At 36.1% G+C, this 14,838-nt stretch overlaps 1 protein-coding gene across 2 annotated transcripts in view; it reads left to right on the top strand.

Annotated features, from left to right (window-relative positions):
• slc4a1b (solute carrier family 4 member 1b (Diego blood group)) overlaps positions 1-14,559 on the top strand; it is a 35,035-nt gene extending 20,476 nt beyond the window's left edge. For both annotated transcript variants that reach the window (XM_048171401.1, XM_048171402.1), the window contains 13 exons: positions 1,347-1,389; positions 1,533-1,717; positions 2,511-2,721; positions 5,589-5,792; positions 6,880-7,028; positions 7,116-7,310; positions 10,675-10,923; positions 11,254-11,343; positions 11,580-11,746; positions 12,203-12,444; positions 12,541-12,710; positions 12,828-13,001; positions 14,310-14,559. In XM_048171401.1, the coding sequence (XP_048027358.1) occupies positions 1,347-1,389; positions 1,533-1,717; positions 2,511-2,721; positions 5,589-5,792; positions 6,880-7,028; positions 7,116-7,310; positions 10,675-10,923; positions 11,254-11,343; positions 11,580-11,746; positions 12,203-12,444; positions 12,541-12,710; positions 12,828-13,001; positions 14,310-14,390 (2,160 nt within the window). In that variant the 3' untranslated portion in view covers positions 14,391-14,559. The remainder of the gene's footprint in view (positions 1-1,346; positions 1,390-1,532; positions 1,718-2,510; positions 2,722-5,588; positions 5,793-6,879; positions 7,029-7,115; positions 7,311-10,674; positions 10,924-11,253; positions 11,344-11,579; positions 11,747-12,202; positions 12,445-12,540; positions 12,711-12,827; positions 13,002-14,309) is intronic.
• The last annotated feature ends 279 nt before the right edge of the window (positions 14,560-14,838 follow it).

Raw genomic sequence — 14,838 nt, 5'->3', positions numbered from 1 at the left:
AGAAAAAAGTCGTTAAATTACGAGAACAAATTCGTTAAATTATGAGAAAAAACTCGTTAAATTTCGAGAAAAAAAGTTAAGATAAAATGTTGAGAATAAACTCATAATTTAATGAGTTTATTCTCAACATTTTATCTCGACTTTTTTCTCGAAATTTAATGAGTTTTTTTCTCATAATTTAACGACTTTATTCTCAACATTTTATCTCGACTTTTTTCTCGAAATTTAACGAAATTTTTTTAATAATTTAACGAATTTGTTCTCGTAATTTAACGACTTTTTTCTCATAATTTAATGACTTTATTCTCAACATTTTATCTCGACTTTTTTCTTGAAATTTAATGAGTTTTTTTTCTCATAATTTAACGACTTTATTCTCAACATTTTATCTCGACTTTTTTCTCGAAATTTAACGACATTTTTTTCATAATTTAACGAGTTTATTCTCAACATTTTATCTCGACCTTTTTCTCGAAATTTAACACGTTTTTTCTCGAAATTTAATGAGTTTATTCTCAACATTTTATCTCGACTTTTTTCTTGAAATTTAACAAGTTTTTTTCTTGAAATTGAATGAGTTTATTCTTAACATTTTATCTCGACCTTTTTCTCGAAATTTAACAAGTTTTTTTCTCGAAATTTAACGAGTTTATTCTCAACATTTTATTTCGACTTTTTTCTCGAAATTTAACGAGTTTATTCTCAACATTTTATTTCGACTTTTTTCTCGAAATTTAACACGTTTATTCTCAACATTTTATCTTGACTTTTTTTCTCGAAATTTAACGAGTCTTTTCTCGTAATTTAATGAGTTTATTCTCAACATTTTATCTCAACCTTTTTCTCGAAATTTAACGAGTTTTTTCTCGAAATTTAACGAGTTTATTCTCAACATTTTATTTCGACTTTTTTCTCAACGTTTTATTTCGACTTTTTTCTCGAAATTTAACGACATATTTCTCGTAATTTAACAACTTTAATCTCGAGATGGTTTTATTTTTTTATTATTGCTTGGCCCTAATCCTCTTCCGTAGAGTCCACACCACAATAACAGCACTGAAACAATATCATTGGAGTCACTTTAAGAACGATTTTTCCCAGCTCATGAACAATAAAAACATTGACAGCGAATCAGAATCCATCCTGCTTTAAAGAGCTACAAAACTGCAGCGCGAGCTTAAAATGAACAAAACAATATCTTCTGCTGGTGTGAATGCTAATAAAGTTATCGTCTTTGGTGTGAACAGGCCTCAACACATGGCATCTATTGTTTATTTTCTTGGTTTTGAATTAAATGACTTATCATTTGATATTTTTTGACTATGTGGTTTTATTCTCAACCAAAGAGGGACACAGCTGATAGTGCAGAAGCCTCGATGGTGCTCGTAGGTGAGGATAATATCAATTTCTGTTTTTATAAATAATCCCACTTATATCATTTACATTCCAAAAAAAGTGAGACTTACTAAATAATTGATGTGTTTCTGTTAGCAAACATTGACAGTATTTAATTTTGTGTGTTTGTGTGTAAGGTGCTCTGGAGTTCCTGGAGAGGCCTACAGTAGCATTTGTACGTCTACGGGACGCTGTGGTGATGGAGTCGGCTCTGGAAGCTCCTGTGCCTGTGCGGTTCATCTTTATCCTGATTGGCCCATCCACAATTGACATGGACTATCATGAGTGCGGCCGAGCGATGGCAGCACTACTAGCTGACAAAGTAAGAGAACTGACAGGAAAAACAAATCATTGCAACAGTTACCTATTTAGATTTAGCATGAGTCTATCAAATTAAAAAGAGCTCTACAGTATGTAAAGTGCTCCCTTTATTTATTTCTTCTGCTGAACACAAAAGAAGATATTTTGAACAATGTCAGTAACCAAACAGTTGATGGGCCCCATCAAAAAAAGTATGTGGAAGTCAGTGAGGCATATCAACTGTTTGGTTACTGACGTTCTTCAAAATAGCTTCTTTTGTGTTCAGCAGAAGAAAGAAACTCATACAGGTTTGGAACAACTTGAGGGTGAGTAAATGATGACAGAATTTATTTCCCACTTTGTAATCATGTCAAATTAAAGTACAATTATATCATTATGTATTAATCTTTTGTCATGCTTTAAAGAAGTACACTTATTTTGATGTGTTGACTGACATACTAAACCACATGTAAAGTACTTGATATAATTTTAACTGTAGTGTTTTAAAGTTAAAATATTTTTCAATGTACTCAGTAGCAACTTCATAATTAAAAATGTGTAATTACAAATATATTTAACATGACATACAAGTTTCAATAGAAAAACAACAAAATCTACAACAACAGTTAAAAAGGGGAGTGGTCTAATAATGCAACCATATTAATTATTCATGCCCCAGAGCATGCTACCAAAAAGGAGAATGTGAACCACAAAACAATCATCTTTCCATCTTAAATAAGCCTAACTGAAGATTAAAGATATAAATGAGAAACAGCACATTTTATGTTTTTCTTACATCTGTCTTTCACACACAGGTGTTTAACCAAGCAGCTTTCCAGGCTCAGAGTGACCGGGAGCTGACTGATGCCGTGGGAGATTTCATGGACTGCTGCATTGTGATTCCGCCCACTGAGATTCAGGACGAGTCTATGCTAACATCACTCATCCCCTTCCAAAAGAGACTACTGCAAGAGAAACTCCGCCCCTCTGACCCCAAACTCCGCCTGGAAGTCAAACCTCGCAAGCGTAAGGACACATACACCAAGTACAACCCATGATTAAAGGATATGAAAACTGTATATGAGCATACTTGCAACAGTTCTTCTGCTAAGGGGGCATATGCACTAGATCAATATTTTACTTAATTGAATAAAAACTCAAGTGCTTACTGGCAAATACAAAATTCATGATGATAAATAATTGCATAAGAGTAATAAAAAAATATAACTATAAGCAGATGAGGGGTTCAAGCAGTTGACACCTCAATTGCTATGTTATGGGATATAATTGTAGTCTAAAAGTAGTCTAAAACTACTTTAAAGGGATAGTTTACCCAAATATGAAAATTCTGTCATTAATTATTCACCCTCATGTTGTTCCATACCCATAAGACCTTCGTTTCTCTTTAGAACACAAATTAAGATATTTTTGATAAAATCCGATGGCTCAGTGAGGCCTGCATTGCCAGCAAGACAATTAACAATTTCAATGCCTAGAAAGCTACTAAAGACATATTTAAAACAGTTCATGTGACTACAGTGGTCCAACCTTAATGTTATAAAGCGCTGAGAATACTTTTTGTGCACCAAAAAAAAACAAAATAACAACTTTACTCAATAATATCTAGTGATGGGCGATTTCAAAACACTACTTTGAAGCTTTACGAATCTTTTGTTTCAAATCAGTGGCTTAGGTGTTAAAAACGTCATAAGTGTTTCAAAATTTCAGTGGTTCATGTGACTTTGGCTGTTTGATACGCGATCTGAACCACTGTTTCAAAACAAAAATTCGTAAAGCTTTGAAGCAGTGTTTTGAAATCTCTAGATATTGTTGACAAGTCGTTATTTTATTTTTTTTGGCGCACAAAATGTATTCTTGTTGCTTAGTTAAGTTTGAACATGTCACAGAGAAGATAGACATTGGTTAATACAGGTCACACCCAACATTTTCATTGGCTCATATGTGACCCTGGACCACAAAACCAGTCATAAGTCGCACAGGTATATTTGTAGCAGTAGCCAACAATAAATATGAGTCAAAATTATAGATTTTTCTTTTATGCCAAAAATCATTAGGATATTAAGTAAAGATTATGTTCCATGAAGATATTTTGTAAATTTCCTACCATAAATATATCAAATTTATTTTTGTGAGTGGATATGCGTTGCAAAGGACTTCATTTGGACAACTTTAAAGGCGTTTTGAACCCTCAGATTCCAGATTTTCAAATAGTTGTATCTCAGCCAAATATTGTCCTATCATAACAAACCATACATTAATGGAAAGCTTATTTATTCAGCTTTGATATATAAATCTCAATTTCAAATAATTGGCTCTTATGACTGGTTTTGTGGTCCAGGGTCACATATGTGGTAAATGCTCAATGAAACCCAATTTTAAAGGTGCCCTCGAATGAAAAATTGAATTTATCTTGGCATTGTTAAATAACAAGAGTTCAGTACATGGAAATGACATACAGTGAGTCTCAAACTCCATTGTTTCCTCCTTCTTATATAAATCTCATTTGTTTAAAAGACCTCCGAAGAACAGGCGAATCTCAACATAACACTGACTGTTATGTAACAGTCGGGGTGTACGCCCCCAATATTTGCATATGCCAGCTCACGTTTCCAACATTATAAAAGGCATTAGACAAGGGCAGCCAGTATTAACGTCTGGATCTGTGCACAACCAAATCATCAGACTAGGTAAGCAAGCAAGAACAATAGCGAAAAAATGGCAGATGGAGCAATAATAACTGACATGATCCATGATAACATGATATTTTTAGTGATATTTGTAAACTGTCTTTCTAAATGTTTCATTAGCATGTTGCTAATGTACTGTTAAATGTGGTTAAAGTTACCATCGGTTATTACTGTATTCATGGAGACAGGAGAGCCGTCGCTATTTTCATTTTTAAACACTTGCAGTCTGTATAATTCATAAACACAACTTCATTCTTTATAAATCTCTCCAACAGTGTAGCATTACCCGTTAGCCACGGAGCACTATCAAACTCATTCAAAATCAGAAGTAAACAATATAACAGTATACAATACTCACATAATCCGACGCATGCATGCCGCATGCATGATGAACACTTTGTAAAGATCCATTTTGAGGGTTATATTAGCTGTGTAAACTTTGTTAAGGCACTGTTTAAGGCAAGCGCGAGCTCTGTGGGCGGAGAGCACAGGGTTTAAAGGGGCCGCAGCATATAATCGGCGTGTTTATAATGATGCCCCAAAATAGGCAGTTAAAAAAATTAATAAAAAAAATCTATGGGGTATTTTGAGCTGAAACTTCACAGACACATTCAGGGGACACCTTAGACTTATATTACATCTTTTAAAAACATAATCTAGGGCACCTTTAAGAATAACTTTTTGGCAGGATTATCTTTAGATGGTATACATTTTAAATTTTGTGTAAATTGGACCTACAGTCTAGGATGATTTTGAAAAGGTAGCTTTTAGAAAATGTAAAATGACTGAAAATATTTTTTTGTGAAGCGTGTGACCATTGGATTCAGAAGTATTGAAAAAAAAAGAGTGAAATATTGATTGAATTTGATTATAACTGGGCACAGACCTTAGTTATTAACCAAAAAAAATTATGAAAATTGGAAATAATGTAAATTAAATTTGTGCACACATCTAATTCATGTTAGCTCAGGTCCATTAATTACAGTCGGGAAATATACAGTCAGGCAATGTAATGATCACAAAATAAACCCCTTCTGGGTGATATAAGACGCCTCCACTTTGGGTCATGATCGCCTTGTTGGTGTTTACTTATGACTGACTGTAAATTAATGCTAAAAATCTTTTTTTTTTTAATCTTACTGTTAACAGAGCACAGATATCTAATGCTAATCTATCTTCCAACAGCTTCAAAATCCTCAGGACCCCCTCCAGAAGATCCACTGGCACGTACCGGTGTTCCGTTCGGTGGCATGATCAGAGACATGAAGAGACGATACCAACACTACGTCAGTGACATCACTGATGCTTTGAATGCTCAGGTTGTTGCTGCCATCATCTTTATCTACTTTGCTGCACTCTCACCTGCCATCACCTTCGGAGGTCTCCTTGGTATGTATGTTTTGCCAGAAAGAAAACTTCATTCACACTGCACACAAGTCCCAAACCTAGACCGAAGTTCAAGCATCAGAATTTTGAGGCTGCAATTTTACAATCTAAATATATGCCCGAAAAACCATTGAATTTCGTTAAAGGGTTAGTTCACCCAAAAATGAAAATTCTGTCATTAATTACTTACCCTCATATCGTTCCACACCCGTAAGACCTTCATTCATCTTCAGAACACAAATTATTATATTTTTGATAAAATCCAATGGCTCAACATTTTCAGATGCCCAGAAAGCTACTAAGACATATTTTAAAAAAGTTCATGTGACTACAGTGGTTCAACCTTAATGTTATGAAGCAACGAGAATACTTTTTGAGTGCCAAAAAACAAAATAACGACTTTTAAAATAACGTGAAAGTCATGTGATTTCAGTAAACGAGGCTTTGTTACGTCGTAAGTGTTTTGAAATTTCAGTGGTTCACCACTGGGGGCGTGACTTTGGCATTTTGATACACGCTTCAAACCACTGATTCGAAACAAAAGATTCGTAAAGCTTCAAAGCTTCATGAAGCAGTGTTTTGAAATTGTCCATATTGAATAAAGTCGTTATTTTGTTTTTTTGGCACACAAGTATTCTCATCGCTTCATAACATTAAGGTTGGACCACTGTAGTCACATGAACTGTTTTAAATACATCTTTAGCAGCTTTCTGGGCATTGAAGGTGTTAATTATCATGCTGGCAATGGAGGCCTCACTGAGCCATCAGATTTTATCAAAAATATCTTAATTTGTGTTCAGAAGATGAATGAAGGTCTTACGGGTGTGAAACAACACGAGGGTGACTAATAAATGACAGAAATTTAATTTTTGGGTGAATTAACCCTTTAAATGTTTAGAAATTTCAAACTATAAATTCAAAGATGTAAAATATGGCATACAAAAAAAATGCCATGGGTCTTCATGTTTTCAGCTGATCACTCACAATCAATCAGATTCTTTCTGCCTTTCTAAACAAAGCTTGAAGAGAGAGAACGACACAAATCAAGACTTTTGAATACATTTTTGTTTGGCACTGCTTCTCTCCACAGCTGATAAGGTGGATAACATGATGGGTGTGTCGGAGCTGATGATCTCCACTTCAGTGTTGGGCATTATCTTCTGTCTGGTCGCTGCCCAACCTATACTTGTTATCGGCTTTTCTGGGCCGCTGCTGGTGTTTGAAGAGGCTTTTTTTAATGTGAGTGTTTGTCTCTCTTTATTTGACATACAGCATTGATCTTGTGTAACTGAAATTCTCCCATCATGCTTTCCCTCCTGGCTGTAGTTCTGCAAGTCTCAGGGCATTGAATACATTGTCGGCCGAGTGTGGGTTGGTGCGTGGCTGGTGGTCATCGTGGTGGTGATTGTTGCATTGGAAGGAAGCTTCCTGGTCCGATTCATTTCCCGTTTCACACAAGAGATCTTCTCCATCCTCATCTCCCTCATCTTCATCTACGAGACCTTTGCAAAACTCGGCAGGGTACACACTTTATTTGCCATTTTATTGTTTTGCTGCATACTTTTCCATCTTCATGCAACCATCCCTGGATATCTTTTGGATTCATACATATTTGCTGCATGATAAAAGCTCATTTCATTTTTAGGAATTTAGTTAACCAGAGACAGAAGACCATGCTCAGCTGTTATCATATGCAAAAGACAACTGAATTAGGGGTGGGCGATATGAACAAAATTGTATGTACATTAAAAACATAGACAGCAGCAGATATATTAGGCTGCTGTCACTTTAAGACTGAATGCACTGATCTAATATACTGATACACATGCGCTTTATTTCTCAACTGTTTACATTCACTTAAGACATAAATGACTGTTTACTCTGATATTCTCAAAGACAGGCATTTTGACACATACTGTAAGTGTGTGTATTTGACCTACAAAAAGAACGCAGTTCAGTACTCATGCACTCTATGAGCAGCTGCATCATGTCTCTCAGACAACGCTCAGAAACCATCTCTCAGACAGCACGGCATATACCGAAATGAGCTCTCTTTCATTACTTATTGAGCTTCATGGTTTAAAGTCCCCCTGTAGTCAATAATTATATACCTTAAAACTCATCTTTGATCACCAAAATGACACATTTAAAAAAAAATCCTGTGAAATTTTTTTTTCAAGCCTTAAAATAGCTTGAATGTAACTCTACACCCTTACCTCATTTATTATACTCAGATATATGAATATGCTAATTAGCTAATGAGCTTATGATCCACTCAGTGAACTTACTGAGGTAAATGCTGTACAATGGTATCGGTTTTTACAACGGCAGACACATAACGGTAAATAATATGATTAGCTTTTTGCTTGACTATTATCAAACAGCTAATAATGTGTTGCTAATGTTACACAAACCATGTTCGCGAGTCAGACAGCTGCTTTCTAAGAATCAGTATCATTAGAAACGCTTTGAACCTTAACAGTGGAGAAAGGCATACAGGTACTGGTCATATAATTAGAATATCATAAAAAAGTTGATTTATTTCACTATTTCCATTCAAAAAATGAAACTTGTATATTATATTCATTCATTACACACAGACTGATATATTTCAAATGTTTATTTCTTTTAATTTTGATGATTATAACTGACAACTAAGGAAAATCCCAAATTCATTATCTCAGAAAATTAGAATATTACTTAAGACCAATACAAAGAAAGGATTTTTATAAATCTTGGCCAACTGAAAAGTATGAACATGAAAAGTATGAGCATGTACAGCACTCAATACTTAGTTGGGGCTCCTTTTGCCTGAATTACTGCAGCAATGCGGCGTGGCATGGAGTCAATCAGTCTGTGGCACTGCTCAGGTGTTATGAGAGCCCAGGTTGCTCTGATAGTGGCCTTCAGCTCTTATGCATTGTTGGGTCTGGCATATTGCGTCTTCCTCTTCACAATACCCCATAGATTTTCTATGGGGTTAAGGTCAGGCGAGTTTGCTGGCCAATTAAGAACAGGGATACCATCGTCCTTAAACCAGGAACTGGTAGCTTTGGCACTGTGTGGAGGTGCCAAGTCCTGTTGGAAAATGAAATCTGCATCTCCATGAAGTTGGTCAGCAGCAGGAAGCATGAAGTGCTCTAAAACTTCCTAGTATACGGCTGCGTTGACCTTGGACCTCAGAAAACACAGTGGACCAACACCAGCAGATGACATGGCACCCCAAACCATCACTGACTGTGGAAACTTTACACTGGACCTCAAGCAACGTGGATTGTGTGCCTCTCCTCTCTTCCTCCAGACTCTGGGACCCTGATTTCCAAAGGAAATGCAAAATTTACTTTCATCAGAGAACATAACTTTGGACCACTCAGCAGCAGTCCAGTCCTTTTTGTCTTTAGCCCAGGCGAGACGCTTCTGACGCTGTCTGTTGTTCAAGAGTGGCTTGACACAAGGAATGCGACAGCTGAAACCCATGTCTTGCATACGTCTGTTCGTAGTGGTTCTTGAAGCACTGACTCCAGCTGCAGTCCACTCTTTGTGAATCTCCCCCACATTTTTGAATGGGTTTTGTTTCGCAATCCTCTCCAGGGTGCGGTTATCCCTATTGCTTGTACACTTTTTTCTACAACATCTTTTCCTTCCCTTCGCCTCTTCTATTAATGTGCTTGGACACAGAGCTCTGTGAACAGCCAGCCTCTTTTGCAATGACCTTTTGTGTCTTGCCCTCCTTGTGCAAGGTGTCAATGGTCGTCTTTGGACAACTGTCAAGTCAGCAGTCTTTCCCATGATAGTGTAGCCTACAGAACTAGACTGAGAGACCATTTAAAGGCCTTTGCAGGTGTTTTGAGTTAATTAGCTGATTAGAGTGTGGCACCAGGTGTCTTCAATATTGAACCTTTTCACAATATTCTAATTTTCTGAGATACTGAATTTGGGATTTTCCTTAGTTGTCAGTTATAATCATCAAAATTAAAAGAAATAAACATTTGAAATATATCAGTCTGTGTGTAATGAATGAATATAATATACAAGTTTCACTTTTTGAATGGAATTAGTGAAATAAATCAACTTTTTGATGATATTCTAATTATATGACCAGCACCTGTATAGTTCATCATAACATCATTATATACAGTACATCATACACCCACTATATTGCTAAATCTACCCGATTTTTCATATCAACAGAAAAATATACCTTAAAAACGCATGCAAACGATAAGCTTTCATGACGATGCAGCATGGCAAGGTCACATGAGTGTAACTGCGATAGAAATGATAGTTCAGAATCTCTACTTGTTGACAAATTTATACCGGTTAATCATGACTGGTATCTCCTACTCCTATAGAGAATAGTTTACTTGATCATACTTTCAAAATTAATATTTTCCAAAGGTTTTTCAACAGTAATCGCTCTAATGCAGAATTATTAATTGATGGTGCTTACAAAGGCAAATTACAAGCCTCAAATTGCATGGGTTGTTGAGGAGAGAAGTATTATTACTTGTCTTGTCTTTTACCTTGGACAAGTAATAACCATTTAGTTGTAACAAGTTGTAACCACCCAGAACACAGTCACACAACCACTTAAAGGGTTAGTTCACCCAAAAATGAAAATTATTTACTCACCCTCATGTCTTTCCAAACCCATAAGACCTTTGTTCATCTTCGGAACACAAATGAACACAAATGAAGATCTTTTTGACGAAATCTGACAGCATTCTGTCCCTCCATAGGCTGCCTGCACAAGACAAGAATTGTATTTATGTATTTTAAATTTCTAGAGCATAGATGTGATGATGCTCACTCAAGATTTAACATACTATAATATTGTACAATAATATACTATACCTTTCTCTCTTTGTTTCATCCTTTATTTTAGGTTTTCAAAGAACACCCTCTTATCCTGAATTACGAACATTTAAACAATACAGTCGAGGACCCTTGGCACTCAGTTGTCAACTATCAGAGGCTCCTAGATAATGCTACAGGAAATGTATCTGTCGTGAGAAGCGTTCAACACCAGCCTTATCCCAACACCGCTCTTCTGTCCATGTGTCTCATGTTTGGCTGTTTCTCTATTGCATACTACCTACGCATGTTCAAGAATGGCAAATTCCTGCCAGGAAAGGTAAATAGATTCTTAGTTCTTAGCAATTCTTAGCGATTCCAGTTCTTATTCTTTTAAAATTAGAATGTTTTTAAAACTATAGTGTATCTTTATTGTTATCATTCTAGTTATCGACCATGTTGTGAATGGGCCTTTACTCCTTGTTGGAGACTTATGTAAATATTTAGTTTATTTGTAGAGTTACATTTCAACTAAATGTAATGGTGCAATGCAAAAATATTTAGTAGTCTGTAAGCCATTTACATCACAACTAAGCTAAGTTGTAACCTACGCACAGCTGGTTTTCCATTGAGTAGGTTCCATTAATGTAAAGATCTGTTTGATGCATAGATTCGACGTTTGCTTGGTGACTTTGGAGTTCCCATTGCAATTTTCCTCATGGTTGCTGTTGATATCAATATTGAGGATACATACACTCAGGTATGTCTGTTATTTAGTATTTGTGAAAATAATTGAATTATGATGGAATTCCATGTAATTAAAAATCTTATTTTCATTTTAGATTATAAGTAGATTCATTGTTTTTTAGGTTTCTGATGGGTAATGGCTGCCTTTATAGACAGAAAACACTTTTAGGGCACCAATTCAGAACCAATCTTGTCTGGATTTTGTCAAGTTACTGTCTTGACCTCTCTGACCTTTGACTTGTGTCACAGAAACTGGTGGTGCCTAAGGGTCTTCAGGTGTCCAACCCTAAGATGCGGGGCTGGATAATCAACCCTATGGGTGAACACAAGCCCTTCCCTGTGTGGATGATGTTCGCCTCCGTTATTCCAGCTATGTTGGTCTTCATCCTCATCTTCCTCGAGTCTCAGATCACCACGTGAGTGATGTTTTCTGGAGGAAGATGATTTGGTCCAATCAATTTCCCCATTAACTGACAGGATCAGGCTTCAATAAATTTTCTGTCCTCACTCAAGTGAAAATGCTGCACATGCGCTTAAAAATAAAGGTTCTTTTGCCATTGATGGTTCCGTTAAGAATAATTAACATCCATGGAATCTTCCCATTGCACAAAAGGTTCTTTTAGGGAAAAAGGATCTATAGAATCCCAATTTGCATACTAATGCATAATTCTGTGCCATTGCAACATAAAGTAAAATATACAGTTATATGGAGCAGTATTACATTGTGTTACAGAAACTGAAAGCGACTGGTTGGGTTAGTGTGATGACCCATGCGAGATTGGAGAGGAAAGATTCTACCAATGCTTTGAACAAATAGAACATGCTAATTTAGTTTATAAACTGGTATTTTCACTTGTCTCTCGTTTTTCAAGACTAATTGTGAGTAAACCAGAGAGAAAAATGGCCAAGGGTTCTGGCTTCCACATGGATCTTCTCCTCCTGGTGAGCATGGGAGGTCTGGGTGCAATATTTGGCGTTCCTTGGTTGAGTGCCGCAACCGTACGATCCGTATCTCATGCCAATGCCCTGACTGTCATGAGCAAGGGCCCAAAACCTGAGATTGAGAAGGTTCTGGAACAGAGAGTCAGTGGAGTAATAGTGGCTTTGCTTGTCGGTATGTTGACATACGTCTAAAATTCTTCTAAACTTGGTTCTTACAGTACTATACTTCCTAAAGGTACATTAGCATCTTCTCTGTCTGTCCGTTTAGGTCTTTCAATCCTCATGGAGCCCATTCTAAAAATGATTCCTATTACGGCTCTGTTTGGAATCTTCCTCTACATGGGAATCACATCCCTCAGTGGGATTCAGCTTTGGGATCGAATGCTGCTCCTCCTTATTCCAAAAAAGTATCACCCTGATGAACCCTATGCTACAAGAGTATGTGCTACCATTACTCTGTTGGAATACTTTGCATCTTGTAAATGTTACATTCTTGAGGTTGGTTGCCTTTTGCATATGAAAACAATTGATCCTGGTCTCTGTCTCCCTCTGCAGGTCAGCACCAGTAGGATGCACGTGTTCACTGCTATCCAGATTGTGTGTCTGGCAGTCCTGTGGATGGTGAAATCGAGCCCCGTGTCACTGGCTCTACCATTCGTCCTGATACTCACCATCCCTCTGCGCATGTTCATGACTGGACGACTTTTCACTGAGCAAGAGATGAAATATGTAAGTGGCACAATGACAGTCAGAGACAACAAAAAATTGATTATTGCAAGTTGAAAACAAAGTGAATTGAACTTACCATTACATTTTCAGTTAAAAACATTACTACATTACAGTTAAAAAACAGTAACAGTACATCTTATAAGAACAGTTCTCCCTAAAATGAAAACTCTTTCTCTGTGGAATAATTAAATCCATATTTTTAAGAATGTTCCTGCAGCTATTTTCATAGTGTTAAAGGATTAGTTCACTTTCAAATTAAAATTTCCTGATAATTTACTCTCATGTCATCCAAGATGTTTATGTCTTTCTTTCATCAGTTGAAAAGAATTTAAGGTTTTTGATGAAAACATTCCAGGATTATTCTCCGTATAGTGGACTTCAATGGCCTCCAAACGGTTGAAGGTCAAAATTACAGTTTCAGTGCAGCTTCAAAGGGCTTTAAACGATACCAGACGAGGAATAAGGGTCTTATCTAGTGAAACAATCTGTCATTTTCTAAAAAAAAAATTAAAAAATTATATACTTTTAATCATAAACGCTCATCTTGAACTAGCTCTCTTCTTGTTCTCTATTAGAATTACGGCAGTGTAGACTCTGCTAAGTGTATTACTGCCCTCCAAAGGTCAAAGTTTGAACTAAATTGCCATATACAATATGCTAGTGCAAGTATATAACAATTAGCTCAAACTTTGACCTGTGGAGGGCAGTAATACATTTAGCAGCGTCTGCACTGCCGGAATTCTAATAGAGAAGAAGAAGAGAGCTAGTTCAAGACGAGCGTTTATGGTTACAATCATATCTTTTTTTTTTTTTTTTTCTTTTTTTTTAGAAAATGACCGATCGTTTCGCTAGATAAGACCCTTATTCCTCGCCTGGGATTGTGTAGAACGCTTTGAAGCTGGACTGAAACTGTAATTTTGACCTTCAACCGTTTGGAGTACATTGAAGTCCACTATATGGAGAAAAATACAGGAATGTTTTCATCAGAAAGACATAAACATATTGGATGACATGAGGGTGAGTAAATTATCAGGAAATTTGAATATGAAAGTGAACTAATCCTTTAATACAACAACTCTTCATAGCAACCACAGCTCCAAAAAAAAAATGATCACCAAAAAAGCACCCTAGAAGTAGTCCATTTGACTTACATCCTATATTCCACTTACTTATTCCACTATCAGTTCCACTGATTTGGAAGAGTAAATAATGTAAATGAGTAAATAATGACAGCATTTTTGTTTTAGGTGAACTATTTATTTAACATATCTTAATTAATTTCCTTTGTACTTTGTATCTTCAAAATAGCTTGACGGTGATGATTCCAAGGCAACATTTGAAGAGGAGCCAGGAGTGGATGTATATTCCGAATCTCAGATGCCATTATAGATACTTTTCCTGCGACCAAACTCATTTTTTTCACAATCGACTTTTCATGTCAACAGAATTAGAGTGCAGCCAGCACAAAATTCTGACAAAATGTTGCCCAATTCCAACCCCCCACCTCCCAACCCAACCTTTGATAAAAATGATAAATTAAAATGATTTTACTGGTGTATGTGGTTTTTCTGTCTGTAAATTGTTGTTATAATGGTCCGTTACAGTTCTTACAAGATGACATGTCATCATGACATGCAAAATTGCCTTTTATATCTTTTGCACTAATATTGAGTAAGGTACTGCTTTATGAAGGTCTTTAAAATGCACGGTAACACTTTACAATAAGGTTCGTTAGTTAAACATTAGTTAATGTATTAACTAATATGAACTAATCATGAGCAATACATTTGTTACTGTATTTCATTTGTATGTTATCTTCGTTAACATTAGTTCATGA

This window comes from Megalobrama amblycephala, linkage group LG20 (genome assembly GCF_018812025.1).
Source record: "Megalobrama amblycephala isolate DHTTF-2021 linkage group LG20, ASM1881202v1, whole genome shotgun sequence".
NCBI lineage: Eukaryota > Metazoa > Chordata > Actinopteri > Cypriniformes > Xenocyprididae > Megalobrama > Megalobrama amblycephala.
This window is presented reverse-complemented; position numbering and strand designations above follow the sequence as displayed.